We start from the raw sequence: 21,091 nt of genomic DNA, 5'->3' as shown, positions 1-21,091 counted from the left end.
GTCACACTAGCAATATAACATGAAAAGTTGTATGGACTATATATATAAAGAGAGAGACATAAGTTGACTACATTACTAATAGAAGTATTTGACTAATAAACTCCATCGATAGTCTCTATCGACAAAAACAAAAAAAAAATCATGAAGCAATCTATATCTGAATTATATGATTAAAATATTAAACATTTTAGTAGCCTAAGTACAATAAATTAAGTGATTTATTTATCTATCACTTGTTTTTTTCTTCCAATCAAGCATGCACTACTAGTATATAAGAACCCAAATGCTAAGACAAGTGAAAACATTGGTTCATGAGGAGAGTATCAACATACCTTGTGCATATCCCTCAAAGTTGTTTGAAATTAACATCCTTAGGCCAATAATTGATAATCTCGTTAAACCTACTGAATAACACATGAAATAAAAACATAAATTTATAATATATATGAAAAAAATAAATAAACAATGCAGAGATAAGTTACAATCACATTGTACCAAATAGATACACAAAAGTTTCACAAAATTAAAAGTAGAACACAATAAGAAAGTTGACAAGCCTTCACATATCATTTATAAGGTATGGATGTTATCTCAATTAGGCATTGATCGTAACAATTTCGACAAAACACAACATGACAATCTTGTTAATTCATAATTTCATATAAACAATTCAGATAGCAGAGTTAAGTTCTTCTTCAACTTTAACAGGGGCCAAGGAAGAAACCAAGGTGATACTTCAAAAGATCTAAAAGATTATGGCCAGTTAATAACCCTCAACCAAAGTTTGCAGTGTTAATAAGAAGACTAAGGAAAAATTAGGGTTTTATAATACTAAAAGAGTACGCATGCATATTTAACAGGAAATAACACATATGTATAACGAAACAAACTAGGGTTTTGGGACTACTATTAGAGCAAATATGTGGAACTCAAATCCCATTACTAGAACATTATACGGAACTTTTACATAAAAAAGATCTCAACATATTGTGCCTTCTTGTCGATTCAATCTTAGGTTTAGAAAACCTAGCATTTTGATCAACTTGTTAGATGAAAATTTAGACTAAAATGAAAGATAGATAAATGAAAATTAAGGCTTTGTCATATTACCTAGCACAAATGAAAACTCAAACCCTTTTCCGTTCCTCCTTGACAATTACATCGTCATTGCTAGAGAGATGTTAACTATTAGTGATTCTACTTCGATCAAAACTATAATATTGAGATTTAGTCATTGCATTCACCATAAAAAGTTTTGACTAAAAGGAAAATCGGACATATGTGGAATGAGAGTAATCAGGGAAGGAGGGAGGAGAAAACGAGAGGTTGAAGAAGAAGAGTTAACAAAGGATAAAATTTTACGATATAAGGAGAAGATAAATTGGTCCTATTACATATGACACGTGTAGGATTTAAAAAAGGAAAAAGAAAATCGTACAACATGAGGGGGTGTATCTGCACGTAATTATTTATTCCGATACATATTCGCATAGTTATTATATAAATTTTCTAAATTTTTTATGTCTCTATAAAAATTTGTAAAATAAGAAAAATGCAAGAAGAAGATGATATATTCATAAGTAATAACCATGCCTTATTGAGTTATTAGTTATTTGGTCGAATAAATTGTCTAAGTTCTTTAAAAATTGCATATGGATGTAATGAGATCTATGTCTTTTACCTATTATACCAAGGGTAGAAAAGTAATTTAACTAAATGTTAAATCAATACTAATCACCACTTTCAAGGTTACTTTGGGGATTTTAAAACTTTAATGGATGCCAAGTCATCAGTTAATAAACGGTTCTTAACGGCAGGGGGCAATAGTGAAAGCAAACAAAATACAGGGTTCAAAAAATAATTTTAAAAATATAGGGATAAAATTGTAACTTGACTAGTGCAAAAGCAACAATAAGTATCCCTATATATTTACACATATAGCCCCAAATGAAAAGGAAATATATATTTTTATGGCTATTTATAACAACATATCAGATATCACTAAAGGGTAATACTATCCATTTTAGAAATTTTATTGTTACAACCAAGAATCGTCATTAATTATACAATAAATGCCAGTAATATTTCTAATTACAATTATGTATATGTGAATCTTTTATTGTTCATTTATGAAAACTCTACCCCTATATACAATTACTATCATTAATTAAACAATTAATGCTATTAATGATATTAACATGGAGCTATGGATACTCAATCTTTTATTCATCGTATAACGTTATGCTCTTGATTGTCCTTAATTTTTTTTTCTTCTTTTGGTAGAAAGATTGTCACTAATTTGACATTAGATGATAGTTTTGTTTTTCTAATATAACATATATTGTATAATCATGTAGTTGTAATTTTTTTTCTAAAATTAAAGGCTTGTTTGATTCAAATATTTTGATTCATAAATGCAAGATTTATACCCGTTTGGTTGTGAAAATCTATAGATTCATGAAATATGGATATTCATCTTTTTACACTAAAAATGTGAATATGTAGATTTATGAATATGGGGTGAAGTCCAGAAATTTCATCCCTACTATAAAAACGTTAAACATTTGCACATTCACAAAAATTACAGATGAATCTACATATTTCATTCCACATATTCGGTTAACCAAACACTTAATTTTATAAATTATGACTCCATAGATTTGAAATCTAAATATTTGAAATCTCCAGACTCATATAACCAAACGGGCCCTAAGCTAATCTTTAAATTCATTTACTATAGATCATTATTTCAAAATCTCAATTAGGTAACTTTTATAATCCATTTATTTCTCCTCTAAATTAGGTATGTGAAAAGACTTTATTGGGATAGTAAGAGAATATTAGAGAATGCCAAATTTTCTACTTTTGAATGATTATGGGTGATGGATGTGCTTTAGATACACTAATGGTAACCTCCTATGTAGAAGTAATAAGACTAAGAAGGTCTTGAGTTTGAACCTTCGCCCTCCATACCTTCCCCCTAGGGCTATGGGCCCCTGTAACAACTCTCGTAATTCTAACCCGGAATCCGAATGGCAGGTCCGAGTACCCCAAGGTCCAACCTGAATAAGTTGTTGAGTATTTTGATTGAAGTCCATGATCCATACCTTGAGTCAATGGATTTGAATTTTGTTGATAAAGAACTTGCCTTGCTGGGAATCCAAATAAGAACTTGTACAAACCCTGATGGACTGGGAAAGTGGATCACCTGTCGGAGTCAAGATGTATTTGAAGATGTTCAAAATCGAGGTAAGAACTCCCTACATGTTGTATAGGGTCAGGTTTGAGTTGGGGATCAACCCCATGATCAAAGCACTCAAGTACTGAAAAGTACTAGGGGACGGTTGCTTAAGGCGGTTAATTGACCAATCAACCATCCCAAGCGATCGACCACGTCTACTTGTGGGGTTTTAACCATAATTTGCCCCAATCTCATATATATAGCAAATCTTGATTTTTTTTACTCATTATTCTATTCGGGATTGCTGCGTTGTGGACGATTAGGAGGCAGATAACACATGCTGAAAGGTGAGAGAAGCATGGTTTGCGAAGAAGATCCAATCCTTTGTCAGTTTTGCGAATCAAGTGGAGGTAAGTGATCCCACACTCTCTATTTTCTTTCCTCATCTCTTTGAATAGTATGGATCCATCATCTTTGTGGATTGGTAGTGAGTTAATTGTATTGGTTCTACTCTCCATCAGTGATTTTGATCAAATCATATCCGAAAACGGATCCTTGTATCCGAATAAATGATATATCTGATTGAAGTAGATGATGTGAATATTGAATCTTTAGAATTCTAAGGTTTTATTTATTGCTTGTGTTGTAGGCTCCTTAAGGACGAAATTCGGATTACAATTGGAAGATCAAAAGTTGGAATTTCGGACTTAGAAGTAGTCTGGAACAAGATCGGTTGCTTATGACAATTGCTTTGCCAACCAACCGCCCCAAGCGACTAGCTGGGTCACGGTAGCTCTATGAAGTTGGTTATTACTATGATTTGACTCCTGTACTTAATGTAACTTTGTAACCTATCTTTAGGTGATCTCTAAGGTTCTTTGAATTGTTGTGGGTGAGGTATAAGATCAATTTTTTATATATATGCGATGATATGTTTTATGATGAACTGTTTGATTTCTTATATATATCATTGCTCTTATAACTTGTTGTAGTTGTATAATTCAATGATTAGTAGTCGAAGATATGTTGTAAATGATGTTTATATGTACTTTGGTACTTTGTGATATATAATGAATGGTTATGTTGTAATGGTTGGTGATGTGATGTAATTGTAATGGAATGGGTTCCCATTTGAGTATCCATCGCATGGGATATCAGAAGGTTGTGGTATGGGACATTGTCTACTGATGCCCCCAGCATGATCATGATTGTTGGGTTACATACCTAGGGAGTCTAGATTGCATGGCTAGGTACCCATACATGCTACTACCCTTTCGGTAGGGGAATTGAAGCCAAATGACCCGTGATAATAGTGACATGACTTCGTTCATCCTATAGAGATAATATATCCAAGCGGAGATTTAGTGGTCCACTGTTGATCATGTATTGGTAGGGTTGCACATGTTAGGGTTTGGCTCATGGACATCCAAGGAGCGGCCGAGAGTCGTGAGGGGTCATGAGAGCATCAACCCCAATAATATGTGGATGACCATAGGGTTTGGGAATAGAGTCCAATAGCGGTAGCTAGTCCGTGAAGATTCTCATTCCTAGGTAGAGAAGGATACTGAACCGAGTTGGTTGGTGCCATATGGGAAGTATCTGGACTACATGTAATATGTCACTCTATGACCTTGCATCGGATTAGAAACCTCGACATGCGCCAATTAATACTCATGCCAATGGTCATGGTGAGAAAGTGTTGATCAAAACCCCCGTTGTGGTTGATTGACGAGGACTGAACCCTTTTACCCTGGATCCCAATGGAGGTAACCAGTCCGTGAGGGATCATAATGACTAGACCTGCCCAAAGGAGGGCTGATGTTATATCTTAAAGCATGTCAATTGTTTAAAGACTTGCATAGTTAGATTCTAGCTACATCCATATACTTGTATATCATTCTTTATATATGTGCTTGCTTTGATACACTGTCGATTTGTATGTGAGATGTATTTTCCTAATTAAGTTTGTCAAAACTCATTTCTTTATTTGTATGTTGTATTATGTTATAAAGATGGGTATATTGGATCAGGAGAAGTTTTGTATGACTGGAGCAACTCCTGTGAAGAGGATGTGACAGCGTTAGTGGGTGACAGAGATGTATATCATGAAACCTCCTGCAGATGCTTGGAGTGCGCTTATAGCACCCATTGACAGCAGAAGGAGACAAATCGCTCAACATTTTGAGAAGTTTTTTTTAGCAAAGCTGGATAGTTCCCCACATTGCTAAAATTGAGGAAAAGACTTTATCTCAAGAACGAGCTAAAATAATTAAATTGAACTAATTTATTTGCTTCTAATGAACTCAATAAATTTTGGAATTTAGTTACTTAATTTCCTTTATCTTTGATTCTTCTTTTTGGAGTATTTGAACTCCTGTAATCCTTTTTATTTAATTATTTAAATTTACTTTTGCTCTTGATTATTATTGCTTGCATTTATTATTATTGATGACAAAACCCTGGATCATGTGACGGATCACACACACGAGTTGTTGGGCGGGACCGATACTGGTGAGTGGGGTATAACAACCCCAGTCCTTGTGACTGGTTTGTAACTCAAGAAAAAAAAAGTGCATGTACTCGGCTAGTTAGCATATTAAGTCTACTATATAAATAGTGTGACCTACTTTATTCACAGTACTTATAATCATTTTGGAAAATGTATCGATATGCTGGCATAGTTAAGTATACACACTAACATGTGCAAGTTTTATCAGATGCAACAACTAGCATATCTTTTATTTTTTTCTTCTAATTTTATATATTTATTTACAAATGAATCATAAACATGTACAACAATATGAAAATAAAGAGGTTCATGTTGCAGGTGAAAGCTTTCAAGCCTTCCTATCCTTCCTATGATCAACAATCTACGAATTGAAGTAATTGTGAGGAAGTAAAATCTAAAAGAGATTGTAATTTCTCTTATCATGGCCATAAATATAGGCCGGTTTATTCATTATTGATTTTTTTGAATGAGGTTCATTCGAGCCAGCTTGCGCGCACCACCACTACATCCTCAAAGTATTTTTTATATAATTAATCTAGGCGGGACTTCACCCCTAGCCCCGAGGGGATAGTAGATCGAATTCTCTGGCATCTGACAGATTTATAGATTATTGAATACTAATCTTCTAAATACATGTATTGGATTTTTGTTTGCTAACAATCTTATCTGACAGATGGAGATGTTGACATTAGGCTACTAGCTATGTCATCGACATTAGTTAATATTGATGTGATAAGACATTGACATTATGCTACCAATAGTATCGCCAATCATACTTAATGTAGAGTATGTGTTTGTAGTTTTATGGACTAAAATGATCTAATAAACGATGAGTTGGCACCATTGAGTATTATAATTTAAAGTATTTTATAATTTATTATATTTTCTCATTCTAAAGATTATATATTAATCCTCATTTTAATATATAGAATTGTTTTCACCATCACAGAATACCAAAAAAACGAAAGAAAAGTCTAGCCCCTTTCATGTTTGTAATATGGCATTTAACCTACTTTTAGGTTCACCAATGCTTAACCATTTGCAGAAAAAAAAAGTTTTGCATAATGAATGTTGTAATTTTCGTAATTTTTAATTGAAAATTCAAACAAATTATTTTTTTAAACATTTGGGTCTTTTCTTAAAAGACACCTAATAAATAGACACCTAATAAATGGCCAATATGTGTATCTTTTGGGAGGCTAGTTTTGTAACTAACAAACATGCCATAAGGGAAGAGGTTTATTTTTTGGGAGACAACATTTGGTGGTGTCTCTTACTCTCCTATATAAAGGTGGGAGAGATTTATTATAATGGTGCGAACGTGTTTTTGATAAGCGTTAGTTTTATTTAAATTGTGGCATAGAAAACAGATTGGTGAATGTAGCTTTATGGATCTCTTAGTTCATCAATTATGAGGTGCACTGTTTGCGATGGAGGGGTAGACTGATCTCGGGGATTAAAACGCATTCTTAACCCGTGTGCACTGTTCGGTGCGTTTAAATACCTTAAAGAAAATACCGACCGAGATCGGCATATTTCAACTCTACAACTTTTAGTGCGTCATTAGATGGATGTATGCAACGATGCTTTCAACAAGGAGATCATTTATGTTATTCAAAATAAAATAAGTTTTCATTTTTATGATTATGTTTCATTTGTCTTATACGTATGATTGCCCATGTGGTAAGGTATTTCCAATAATGAATGCCAAAGAAGAAACAAACAAGACTTTAGACAATCTGAGCCCAAAGTCCTTAGAGGTGACAAAATAAATGTTATCAATAAAGAACCTTTTAGAAACAAAAAAAAAGTGGGAAATTTTTTTTTGGGGTTGTTCAACTAAAAATCAAAGACTTTCAATCTAAAATAATCACTGATTTATTTACATACACACCTCGAAGATGTTCCATCAAGTCATTAATAACTACAACAGTCTAATTCAAGCCGACTTTTAAATTTGGTAGATGCGTTCATCATCTGTTTATACCTTTCCTTTGTATTATTATTGAGTTTTAGAGAGTTTTTTTTTTTTTGGGGGTGAAAATTAATATGAAAACAAACCAGAGACCGTAAGGCAAAGGCAATCAAGATAAATAAGCTATACACCTTAGGCTATAGATACATGTTGGCCTCTTTAGGGTGCGTTTGATAATGTTCTTAAAAAACGTTTCTGGCGTTTTTCTGTTCTTTGGGAACGGAAGAACGGGTTAGAGGAGTTTGATAAAACGGTTCGTTTTTCTGTTCTTTAAGAACGGACCAGTCAGAAAAGTGTTCTAAATAACGCTTTTTGCAGAACATAAAAAAGATTTTTTACCAAAGAACAGAAACGGAAGTGATAAAATTGGTTTAAATTGATGCCTTAGAACAAGTTTATCAAACACCAACTTATTTTTCAACAAAAAAAAAAAAACACTAACATATTCTATTTAGTGTTTTAAAAATATTTTCAAAACGGATTTATCAAACGCCCATTTTCAAGTAAAGAATGGTCTTTTAGAACAGAAACATTAAAAAACGGTTTTGCATAGGAACTGGTTTCTCAGAACAGAAACGTTACCAAACGCATACTAAAATTCATACTCTTTTTACCCAAAAAAAAAAAAAAATCACTTCCTAATATGACAAATGGCCTGCTGTTGGTTGAAATCAAATAACCAACATCAAACCCCTAGTCAGGTTATTAAGTCATCATTCCACATTGCCCAAAAGAATTAAGCATATTGACTAGGCTACCAATGCCATTCTTACCCATGTCAAAGTAGTTGAAGAAAGATTTATTTTCACTTCAATTTAGATACTTACAATAGGAAGGACAATGTGTCTTCTAACTATTTAGCGTCGGTTTCGTCTCATTTGAAATTGTCTGAGGTTCGGTAGACTTTCCCACCCAAGTTTCTTGTCGACCCTTATTTGAGCAAAGAGCTTCTCTTCTGAATTCTTTGAATAAAAATATTTTCCTCTTAGACCCAAAAAGAAAAGAGTTGTGATGGAAAGGATTCCAAGTATAGCAACAAATGGAGGAGTCAAAAGACTCAAATTATAGCCCAAACTGATAAATTCTATCAAAACTGACCAAAAGGATTTGGGCTTAATCAGGTAGAAACCGTAACATGTCGGATTTGTACCTTAGAACCAAGTAATTTCTTAGTGGTCCCAGGTTGGTGTAGATTTTCATTGGTCACCTACACCATTAAAAATTGCAATGCATTAATACGTGTTAGCCCATGTAATAAGAGATCAAATCAAACTTCTCATTGGTGCTATTTCAGCATAAGTAAAAGTAACTAAACTTCTTAGAAAAATTATAGTAGCATAAAAGATGGTTCACAAAGCCTTCCAAGATTTTAATGCCTTCCCAGATACCGTCATCATGTACCATGGTGAATGGGACCCCAATGGGTGGAGGAAACTTGATCATGGGCATTTTAAATTCTTCTCCATTCATAGCATCTGGTAATTTCACTAATACTTAATCAAGTTGAAACAATTGTAGTGTTTAAGGGCATTTATACGTACAACAAAGAGAAATTCCCGTCTGCAAGAGAGCTAAGGTTCAAAACAGAAAACTGGGAACACATTTGCATGGGTTACATATGCGTTCCATTATTGTTTACACCCACAGGCAACAAGTAGACTAAACAACCAAATGATCCTCTGCTGATACTACTAGTTAAATACAAATAGAAGTTCTAGTTTATTAGTAGGCATTAACCCATGGTGTATGAAGGAGTGGGTAAGTTGATCACTGTGCTCTTGATTTTCGTCATCATACTAATACTGTTAGTGATTCCTTGGGAACCAATTCCACTGTCCCTCAGACCCTGCCATAAGAAATATTTTGTGTAACCTTATGAAGGATTAAGAAGTAATAAAAATCATAATTAAACACTATGTATTGGGTTTTCATAGTAAATCTACCTGAAAAGGAAAATGGTCTGGTCCACGAGCTGGTGCTGAATTGATTTGTACTGTTCCTGTCTCCATTGCATCGCTAATCAACATTGCTTTGTTGATGTCTCTTGTGAAAACACAACCCTATGTTTGCACATTGAAATTAGCATAAGGAATGAGTACTTACTATCCTTAGAGAAAATGAAGAATAGTCTTTCAGTGGATGCATTTTGTACCTGGAGGCCAAAATTGCTGGCATTGCAATGGTGAATCCCTTCTTCGACAGAGTTGATCCGGATTACTGGCAATACAGGCCCAAATGGCTCTTCCCATGCAATCCTCATATCAGGTCGAACATTATCCAGCAACAGGGGCCAGATAAGATTCCCTTCCCTCTTGTACTGCTGGCAAAATGTTGCTCCTTTCTGCTTGGCATCCATTACCAACCCCTCAATGAAGTTTGCTGATGATTCAGACACAACTGGGGTGATGTCGGAATTATCTTCCGGTGGTCCAACAGTCAATTTTGCTACTTTGGCCTTAACTTTCTCAACAAGAGCATCAGCTACAGACTCCATTACCAGGACAACCTTCACCGCTGTGCATCTTTGTCCACTGTTACAGATACAAAGCAGTCAGGACATTAGGGAGATGCAAACTTAAAAGCAGAGAGAAAGGTTTGTGGTGATACGCATGGAGATTATTTTTTACCTGTAAGAAAATCCTCCTTTTATGATGTTTGCTGCTACTAAATCCAAATCAGCATCTTCAAGAACAATGCAAGCATCTTTTCCTCCCAGCTCCATCTGAAGAGGGATCATGCCTGCCTTCTTTGATATTGCAATACCAGTATCTCCACCAGTGAAGCTGAATGAAATTTAGGCACAGAAAAGGTGAGTAATACTATATAGTGGGAATGTGACAGCATATGGAGTCCTGAAAAGCTGAGAATAAGAGGTTACCTTATACAGTTAACCCCAGGATGCATTGTGAGGAAGTCTCCAATCTCAGAACCTTTCCCAGTGACACAACTAATAAGGCCTTTAGGAAAACCAGCCAAGTGAAAGCAATGTACCATGTGAAGAGCAGCAACAGCTCCCTGAAAAGACCCAAAGGAGTTATGAAAAGGAGCTTACAAAACAAAAACAAGCAAACAACCAATTACATAGTCCATCAGGGGGTCACGATCTTGATATAGGCACATATGCCTACAGATGACCTTTGAGCACACTTATGAAAGACCCAGAGAAGCTGTATGGTAGGATACCTGAGTTGGAGGCTTAAGTACAAGGGCATTTCCAGCTATCAGTGCAGGACCAATTTTTGAAACGGCTAGGTTGACAGGATAGTTGAAAGGTGGGATTGCTAAAACAATCCCAAGTGGAATCTGCATTTACCAATCAAAATCCATAATTATGGGATAATGTAAAAGAATCACTAAATACTCTCATTCCTCCCAAGCTTAAAGCTTGAAAGGAAATAATTATCAATTTAAACAGACATATCTTAATGCAAAAAAGACAGAAAAACATTGGGATGAAACAAAATAAATTGCCAAATGCTTCCAATGCCATGGTCATCTTTGATGCATAAATGCAGTTCATGGAAGTTTTCACTGGATATAAAAACAACAGATTTATTCACCTAACAAACAGTACACTAAGAACCTGGTACTGAGGGCTACCACACAAAAGCTAAGAGAGTCCCACAGGGGGGGGGGGGAACATTTCTCCTAGGTAGCTTTACCCCAGCACTTTTTGCTGAGAGTCTTACTTCAATAGTACACTAAAAGATCCTAATTAAATTAAGGCAATGAACCTTAGGACCTATATAGAGAAGTTCAAGACACATTGCATACGTGGTGGATTCCTGACCAACAAATAATCCATCACAAAAAAATTGATGGGAAAGACTGGTTTTATGCATATCTTGGTTAGAGTTTAGATATGAATGCTCACTGGATCTGTTCTGCAATTGGTCAATCAGTGGGAACATGCCCATCTGGTATATAAAACTTAAGCAACATTGGGTGATTATTGAAATGAAAAACATATATTCTATGGAAACTTGCCTCCCCGAGATGATGCTTTTCCACAGAACTAGTAACACTTCAATCCAATGAAGAGAAAACCTTTTATAGGGGTTTAGCACAATAATCTGAAAGTGAATTCTAAGGTAACAAACTAGATTTTGGATCACTAATGCTACGTTTTCTGGGTTTAGGGAATATATTTTTACCACTATCCCATACACCATCTGCAGATATACATTGACATATTATAGTTTTTCTCTTACATAAGTGAAAATCAAATCTCACCATTTAATTTTACCATTAGCATATATTATTATATATTTTTATATCATTCTTAAATCATCATTTCGTTGTTGTTTCAGTAACTCAATATGTAAATTACATATCAAATAACTTATGATATTCAAGACATGGTAAAATGCATGCATTATAACTAAAACTATATTTCAGCAAAAATTTAAAATGAAATAATAAATTGTTTTCATAACAGATTAAAAGGGATCTTGTCCAGTGACAATTCAGATCCATTCTTTTATAGATTGGGTACACCGGGGCCAGGATTGTGGCCTAGGCAGCAGTAACCATAAAACTTGGCCTAGTCCTTGGTTGTACAACAATTCTAGTGGCTCACGTTGACGACATTCATTGTATAAGTTAGCTATAGAAATGTGGTAGGCCAGTCAGAAAAGAATGGATAATGCTTTTGACAAAATCCAACCTCTGGTAACCTTAAATAGCTAGATCCATTCTTGCTCTACCTATAAATGGTCCAGACTCACAGATAATCCATGTAACTTCTTTCCACAATTTAATTTCGTCCAAGTGTCGAGCCTAGCTGCTTGCTTCAACTAGCACAGTTCCGTTCTGCCAGATCCACCCCATTAAATGTGCTAAAACTTCCGGGGCCAGTTTAACTCGTTTGAAAAGAAACCGTAGTTTATTGCCATGGACCTCATGGATTGATTTCTGCTAATCTTGCTACAACATCGGGACACATTCACATTCTTCCTTTTTATTTTATTTTTTAGTGACTTACCAGTAAATTTTGATTCCATCTTGTGTTGAAGGTTCGGGACCATCATCTAGGCTCCAACTACCGTCCATAGCGTTTCCTGGGTCTTTCAATTTTCTGCTTTCTTTTGTAACACTTGGATGGTCCCCGTTATCTTCACCAACCCTTGGGGTCCAAAGCGTTTCCTGGGTCTTATTTCAATTTTCTGGTGATTCTCTTGTAACATTTGGACAGGCCCGACAAATTAGATCGACATCGACCCAATCTCCCCCGAGTCCGGATCAGTGACCTCGACGGAGAGCACAAAGTGCTCCCCCGACGCTTCCTGACCACAAACATCAGTGGGGCCCACGGTGAAAAACACTTTTTAGAAAATTCAAAAAAAAAAAAAAAAATTTTCACCAGTGAGACCCACTGGTTTTTGTGGTCAGAAAGCCATAGTGCTCCCCCGACGGGAAGAAGATCCGGATTCATCTCCCCCAACCCCCAACGAGCAAGTCAACCGACTCAAGAAGTCTAGCAACATATGTCGTGAAATGCCCATGCTATCCTTCGATTTATAACACTATTTGGTTGTTACCCCTTTGAGGCTTTGATGTACTCTTCTTATAGAAAAAAAAAATCTCTCACAACTTTTGTCTTGTCTTTAATCTATTATGACTTTATAGTGTTCTTCTTAATAAAATAAAATCTTAAATTTCATCCTTTTTTTTTTCTTCTATAAATTCATTTATCTTCTTTAGTCTTTCAATATATATTATAAAATATAAAAATAATACAATTAAAGGCATATTTGTCATTTTGTCTGATAAAGTATCTTGATTAAAAAAAAAGAAAAGAAATGAATGCAAATTGACATAGTTTTAGAGTGCTAATGTTTTTTTTCAATCATCTTGAAATGTATCTCAAACTTTTCCTTTCTAATTTGATAGGATATAATAAGTCTCTTTCACTCTTTCGTTTTCTTTTATTTTGTTGACTCTTTTTCTTCATTTATCACTTGAAAAGAAATTGTTTCCATTGAAAAACGTTAATCCCAAGGCAACCATAAGCCATCGATGTCTCTCCACATATGTTGTCACTCTTTTCTTTGATTTAAAAAAAGTTACGTTTTTCTTAAATATTTATTGTATCTTTGAATCTCTTTTCTTTTTTTTTTAAATAAAAAAAATCTCTATTTATCCTCTCCCACCAGAATCATGGACAAGAAAGAGACCACACGTTGTCACCTTTGCAAGGGATAGCGTTTGTTATCGGCTTATCGCTTCATTGCCTAGCAACTAAGCAAATTCCAGGTGGGTTGACGAATTGAAAGGGGAAAAAGAAAAATGAAGAAGAGGAGAGAAAGTAAGTGAGAGTAAAAAAATCGAGAATAAAAGAATATACCTTGGATGTAAGACAGTATTTGGTCCTCTCGTTTCCAGGAAAGCTGTCAGAGACTAAGAACTTTCCCTCTCCCAGTATTCTCACCCCTTCTTCTGCGCAATAAGACACTAAATCTCCAGATCTCACCACCTTCATTATTTCCAAATTCCAAAGTCAGTTTATTCACCAATGCACATTTCGGATAATTCTTAAAAATTTCAAATCACATATACAAAATTGAATGGTTTAAGCTTCTACAGTTACCTCAGTGACAGCGTCCTTAGCAGGCTTTGCAATCTCTTTAACGAGGCATTCTGCAATAGGTGCTTTGTGTTCTTTCAAGATCGCAGCCGCTTTGTGAAGCAGCTCCGCCCTTTTCCACAAAGGTGTTTTCGCCCAGGCCTTTTGGCTGCTTTTCGCCAATTCCATGACCTTGTTTACCTCTTCTTGCGTACAAGCTGTTTGGAGGAAAAAAAGAAAAACAAAAAACAGAACGGAGTTTTGATTAGGAAACTCGAAAACCAGAACGAGTTATTAGGAAACTACAGAATTAACAAATGATCTTCATCATCCAAATGTCTAGGAAAACTAATTTCTAATTTTAGGTTTCAGCGGATAAGGAAAGAACAAGTTCAAATCAGACCTGAAACCTTCAACCAGAGCTATAAAAAAAGAGAAATCCGAGGAGAATTCATCACCCTACTACAGTCTAGGAGAATTCATCACACTACTACAATCTATCTACAAAACCTCAGTATCAATTATGATAAAGAACCAAAATAACAAATCAAGCTAGCATGATCGCAAGCAAATTACCTTGAACCTTGTACTGAGTCTTTCTCGTGGTAGGGTTGATAATTGAAACAGACTTGCCGGAAGATGATTTTTTCCACTCACCATCGGAGTAGTACTTGAAGACATCTCCATCTAAGATTTCTCCAAACACTCCACTCCCTGCCATTCTCTGTGATTCAGAGAAGAAAATCTTCAAGGAAATAAAAACAAATTGATGGAACACAGAGAATTCTCCTCTCTCTAAAGCTCCTTTATAGTTATGGGAGGTGGAAGACGAAGAAGACGGAAAGTGAGCGGTGAAACTGTGGGTTTGGGCTTGGGTTTGGGTTTGGTGTGTGTATTTATAAAAGCAGTTGAGTCATACTTCTTTGGTTCTTCCAAATTCCAATGAACAAACACTCGGGTAGGTGGTTGTTGTAAGCGTGCCAAGTAAACTTCACCCATCGTTTCAGAAAACGGAAATCGACTGGTTATGGTCAACACAGGAATTCCACATGATTTTTACCTATATATATTGAATTTGAGAAATCTGTGTGTTCCTTTCTTTCTGTTGATCAGAGTTAGCCAAAGCTAAAAGTTCTGACGTAGGTTTTTGAGATTTGGATTAACATATATGTTAAAATTTTACACTTGCAATTAAATAAGTAAATTTATTTTATTTAATATGATACTGGTGGTTTTCTACCCGATCGGCTTTAGGCCCTAGTGGGGCTAAACCAGACACTTAGTCAGGACCTTTACCGAGTAATCAAAGAAGAGCGTCATTTACGCTGGACCTACATGGTAACAACGCCCTAGATAGAATATCAACTACAAGGATGATTAAGCGGGACAAACGACAAGGAAGGGTAGTCCAGGGAGAGATAGCGGCTCTCGTCGAGAAACTCGCCTAATGCATAAGAGGTAATACATACACTATAAAAACAAGGACTCACCCCTCCGGCAAGACATCCAATACATTCTGAACATAACCTTGTGTAGCCCATGCACGAAGATCTTAATCTGTTCACTGTCTGACTTAGCCATCGGAGGCGGTTGTCCGACATACAAGCCGACCCACGCCTAACCTTTCTTACAGGATACATCGTCTTGGGAACCAAAAGGAGTTAAGTCGGCATCAAAATAATAACTAAGACGATCAAATAGATTCACTATAATAATTTATTATCTACTAAATAATAATTAATAATTTATTATTTCTCTAGTTGATAAAGATTAAAGAGAAAGAATAAAATTTCACATGGATTGTGAGCCGGAAGGCCCTACAAAGGGAGGGTTTGGTGAAACGTGAAACCACAGTTTTTGAGTTATTAGATTCGATAATACTTAGAAAAATTGACAATTGAGTTGAAAATTTCCACTACATCCAAATGAATTTATCAGGGATTCTTATCCAACATGCACTTACAAGGAAAAATCACCCCCAAGATCAATAGCCTCGAAGTTAACAAATTGACTTAGTTTTATTAATGATAAATTAGTCAACAAAAACCTTGGATTACGTTTAAGATATTCAAATCCGTGAGTCTTGAGCTCTTACTCTAAGGTATTGGTCTTTTTCAACTGATCAACCTTCTCGGATTATTGAATGATACTTCTCAACTGTGATTCCTAATGGAAATAATGAGAAGTATGAAGGTCATCCAAATGCTTCCAACAAAAACGGGTGGTGGTTGGGAAAATAAAGAACGCTGTGCGCCACAGACTTCATTTTGTCTGAGAGCCACACAATAAAAAGGGCCTTGGTTCACTCCCAAAACATACACTGATCCATCACCAGATATATGTGGGCCATTTCTTGAATACCCATAGGGTCCATGAATTGGAAATCTTAACATCATCATAATTCATCCAATCCTCCATTGATACAGACTATACAGTAATAAATGGTCCATCATTTAAGAGGAATGATTCTTCAGATATCCGAAGCAACCAATCCATAGCTAACGTTCCTGATGTTGTGTTCTTTCTGCAAAATTGCTCACAACTCCCTCATAAAACCAGGTGGGTGGGCATGTGTGGTGTTGACGGTTTGCTCATCTGCTTGGGCTGCTGATCCATCAACTAAGGCCCACGGCCCTGATCAGGCTTTTCAAAACCTTGCTTGTTTTGGGTGAAAGTAATGAGGCACTAGTAGCAGCAGCAGCAGGAGCGTACGGTTTTGAGGTGATCAGAGCACTATTCTGGTCATATTGTTGGAATGGTTGAGGGGTTAGCTAGTTAGGTAAGAGTGAGCCCTTGCTTCCAAACCAATTGCATTTTCCATTTGAGGTTTGGTGTGAAGCAACGCTAACCAGAAACCCAGATGGAGAAGAGGAAATGAGTGGCTATCGACTTCTATCTCTATGATCTCCCTCTCTCAGCTTCTCCTTGTCGACCTACCTTGAGCAGCTTTAAACCAACATGAGTCCATGTAACAAAACTTTCCCCCTTATGTTAAAATTAGGCAATGCTCATAAGTCATAAAATGCCATTTTTTTAGTGGAAAAATTGTAGGACACTCCAAAATATGTAGTAAATACCACAAATACCTAAAAAATATATCAAATTGATAGAGACGCCCCAAAGTGTCTCTTTAAATAATTCATAATTCTCAAATTGTCCTTAATATTTTGTGACTTTACAATATTACCCTTGACCACGTGTTTCTAATTTTTAAATGATTTTACAATATTGCCCTTACTAGAATTTTGATCATCACTCAATAAATCAAATTAATAGCTCTTATTCTTTCGTCTTCAATAGCTACCTGACCTCTGCTCCTCTTCAAAGAATCTCCCTTGCATTCTTTTTCATTTGCTCTATTCTTTGCTCGTTGCCAAGTGCTCAATTGTCGGTGTGGCACACCTTGTGGATGATGTTTTTCTTTACCCAGTGTAGGGACGAACCCTTCCCTTTTCCCATTTTGCCGCCTTCTTGCAATATGCAGCAAGTTTCACCTATTCGGTTTTTCCTTTTTTTGGCTTTTAGAAGTACAATATACCGGGGGGGGGGAGGAACGCAAAAGCTTATTCTGTTTTTACTTCCAAGCGTATGGGAAAATATAAATCTTATTGAGTATTTATATGTAATGAAGCAATTTTTTTCTTTTTATTTATTGTTTTGGATGAAAACATCTTAAATTTTCAAATTATCCCACAGAGGACCAATTAATTGAGTTATTGAAATTCAAAGAGAATAAAGAGGGAAAAAAATACTTCACATTGGTATTTATTAAATATAATAATTTATGTTTTTTTGAACTTCCTGCATACCCAAACGAGGAAAGCAAGTTGGCTAGGCAAGGGGGTCACTTTATATAGTTTTTGTGGGAGATAGCTATATGGATAATTTAGCATGACAAACATATTCAATCGTTAATTTCAAGGAGTGGGTTTAGTTGCAAAGACTTACACATTGTAAGTAAGAAGTCAAGAATTCAAGACTTTTTGGATCCAAGGCCTCTCCTCCTAAAGATTAATTGAAGTGCATGTAAGCTGCTGGCCTTGACACTTCTGATTTCTATTTCTCACTTACTAGTTCTCCTTGGTGAAATTTTCCTACCAAACAAAAAGGGGGGGAGGGGAACAAATCCTAAGCTTCTTTCTTAAGTGGGTTCTTAATTTCGCAAGGTTTTGTATGTCTCAACCTTGAGTGAACCCACCTAGAATTGGCTCACTCGTTACCTGAACCACTCCCCCCCCAAAAAAAATAAGAAGAAGAAGAAGAAACCCTTCAATCCAGTATTTTATAACAACACTAGGTTTTACAGTTAAAGGACTCTCCCTTAAAGGCTCCTGTATTGTTAAATCGTAGCTAATATGATGACCTATGTTAGAACATAAGTTGAGTATAACACAAATACGTCAAAATAAACCCCACTTTTAAACATATGATAGATTCCACTTTTGTTCAATTCACCATATTTCCAGATAGAATAAAGGCATCACTTATTTTTTTTGAAAAAAAACACTGCATCTAACATGTGTATAGGACTACTTCCCTCAAATTTGAAGAATGGGAACATAAGCTTCTCTATAATTCTAAGTTCACGTCTCCATAAGACTCCAATTTAGCTCAAGCAATATCTTTATTAAAGTTGTGTCTCCACAAAAAAATCATGGATAATCTTTCTAGCATTGTGACAAATAAATTTATCTAGGCATAGATTCACTTTTCATCATAAATCTACTTCTTCTTTATTTATTTATTTATTTATTTTAATTTAAAGTATTTATCATATTGGAAACTTTCACTAGGCCAAAGACACTAGCTCTATCTGTTGCTGATATAAAATTTTACCTGAAAAATATTTTAGTCATTTCCCTTTTCTCTAAATATAAAATTTATATTAATGCTATTTTTTCTTATTTTTTGGGTAAGTCTTTTATTCATAACAACACAAACATTGGAATGCTCTTCCACAAGTAAAATTTTAGATGTTGACCTAGAACTAAAGTTATCGCTAAGTCTTTCTAATTTTTACTTCCTACCAGGAAACGAAACCACAATCGTGAGGCCCAACTAAGGTTGTCAAAACCTAATCCAAACCGTTAAAATCGGATTGCTTATAGCCCAAACCGGCCCAACCGAAGCTTAATGGGTTGTGTTTGGGCTGAACAACTTTAGCCCGCAATGGTTCGGGTTGGTCCAGGTTAGCTTGTGTGTGGCTCGCTAGCTCGAACCATTTGGCTTGAAGCCAACCCGTTAAACCCGTTATAAATAAATAAATAAAATAAATTTAAATGTAAAAGACAAGAAAACCCCCAAGTATCTATTTGTTTTTCTTGATTGTTTTTGCTTGGAATATGTAGACATGTAAATGGGTAGCCAAAATCTGTCTCCGAATTCGCATTCGTATTCGTTTAAGGGTATCTGTATCTGAAAATTTTCTTACTGAAAAATATTCGTATCCGTCCGCTAAGCAACCGGATTCGGATTTGGATAATTGCTTATCAGATCGGATAATATCTGGATAAATTTTTATCCGGATAGAGTAAAGTATTTAACATTTTTTCTTTAAAAATAGATGATAGTGGATTCAGATACCGGTAATCGGATTCGGTAATCGAAAATTAGAAATCTATAATAAAAAATGTAAAAAAGTGACAATTATCAATCAATTATCGGATATTTTATCGGATTGGATTATTATCGGATATCCGATAAAGTTTCAGATTCGGATTCGGATAGCGGATTTGCTAATCGGATTCGGATTCGGATACTGGTATATCCGAGCCGAATCCGGTCTGTTTACAGGCCTAGAAATATGCAAACAATAAGCTTGTCAAAGTCTTTGCCATTTGGAAGATGAGCTTAGGGCCTGTTTGGTTACTTGAATCCAGAGATTTGAAATCTCTGGATTCACAAATGGGAGATTTTTACCCGTTTGGTTGTGTGAATCTCTAGATTCATGAAATCTAGAGATTCACATTTTTACACTAAAAACGTGAATCTATAGATTTATGGGTATGAGGTGAAATCCAGAGATTTCATCCCTATTATAAAAGTGTTAAATATTTGAACTATGACTCAATAAATATTTTTTCAGGATAAATCTACAAATTTTATTCCAAAGATTTAAGCTAACCAAACAGTTAATTTTATGAACCATGATTCCAGAGATTTGAAGTCTATAGATTTGAAATCTCTAGATTTTTGAAATTTACAGACTCAAGTAACCAAACAGGCCCTTAGTAAATATTTAGCAAGTGTATTATCATTTGAAAATCTTTTAATGCTTTATTTTGATTCATTTTTACAAGTGTCAAGAAGGAAGGGGAGAATACCCAGAGACAACCCACTAAAATTCATCAATATTCTAGCTTTCTTTTGTATATTCTATAATTTTTATTTATCTGTAGAAAAAAATGTTTTTGGTTTTGAACAACCAACACAAGAGACTTGAAGAGAACTGAATGCTTATCTTGATAAATTCCACACATCAACAAGGTACTCAAAACATACCGCAATTCTAAACCGTTAGTCAACCAGAACCCAAACTGAACAGGCCCCAAACTACTAATTTTTTAATGAGCTGACTGTTTTTCAGCCCAAAACCGTTAGGTCCAGCCTGAAACTGGCCCAACCCGAACCGTTGACAACCCGCCCAACCATCCCAGTCAATGTTAAAAATGCTTGGGCCGGACTGGGCTGAACACGGTTGGGACATGCCCCGTAAAACAAGCAAACGTTCAACTTTCTAAAAAAACTGCCACGTAAAGTAGCTTCACTCACAGCCAATCAGAAATTCCCACGTCATCTTGATTACACTTGTGAAAATCTCATTCGCAACAACACTGCCTTCTTAACGTGGCACCCTGTCGG

The 21,091-nt window shown here is 35.4% G+C and overlaps 1 protein-coding gene across 1 annotated transcript; it reads right to left on the bottom strand.

Moving 5' to 3' along the window:
* Positions 1 to 9,120: 9,120 nt before the first annotated feature.
* ALDH11A3 (aldehyde dehydrogenase 11A3) lies at positions 9,121 to 15,180 on the bottom strand. Its single transcript, XM_089145610.1, has 9 exons — positions 14,807 to 15,180; positions 14,255 to 14,448; positions 14,012 to 14,140; positions 10,849 to 10,968; positions 10,544 to 10,680; positions 10,293 to 10,448; positions 9,818 to 10,196; positions 9,609 to 9,725; positions 9,121 to 9,511 (listed from the first exon to the last, which is right to left on the bottom strand). Exons 1-9 carry the CDS (start codon positions 14,949 to 14,951, stop codon positions 9,398 to 9,400), a joined length of 1,491 nt encoding a protein of 496 aa, XP_089001736.1. The 5' UTR covers positions 14,952 to 15,180; the 3' UTR covers positions 9,121 to 9,397.
* Positions 15,181 to 21,091: the final 5,911 nt, after the last annotated feature.

Source organism: Hakea prostrata, chromosome 2 (genome assembly GCF_041222555.1).
Source record: "Hakea prostrata isolate BN-2017 chromosome 2, UWA_Hpros_2, whole genome shotgun sequence".
NCBI lineage: Eukaryota > Viridiplantae > Streptophyta > Magnoliopsida > Proteales > Proteaceae > Hakea > Hakea prostrata.
This window is presented reverse-complemented; position numbering and strand designations above follow the sequence as displayed.

Coding starts and splice junctions, on each gene's coding strand:
- ALDH11A3 (XM_089145610.1), bottom strand. CDS start 14,951: ATGGCAGGGAGTGGAGTGTTTGGAGAAATCTTAGATGGAGATGTCTTC. Junction 10,197..10,292: donor AAAGGAGGATTTTCTTACAG/GTAAAAAATAAT, acceptor TATCTGTAACAG/TGGACAAAGATGCACAGCGG. Junction 9,726..9,817: donor CCAGCAATTTTGGCCTCCAG/GTACAAAATGCA, acceptor GTGCAAACATAG/GGTTGTGTTTTCACAAGAGA.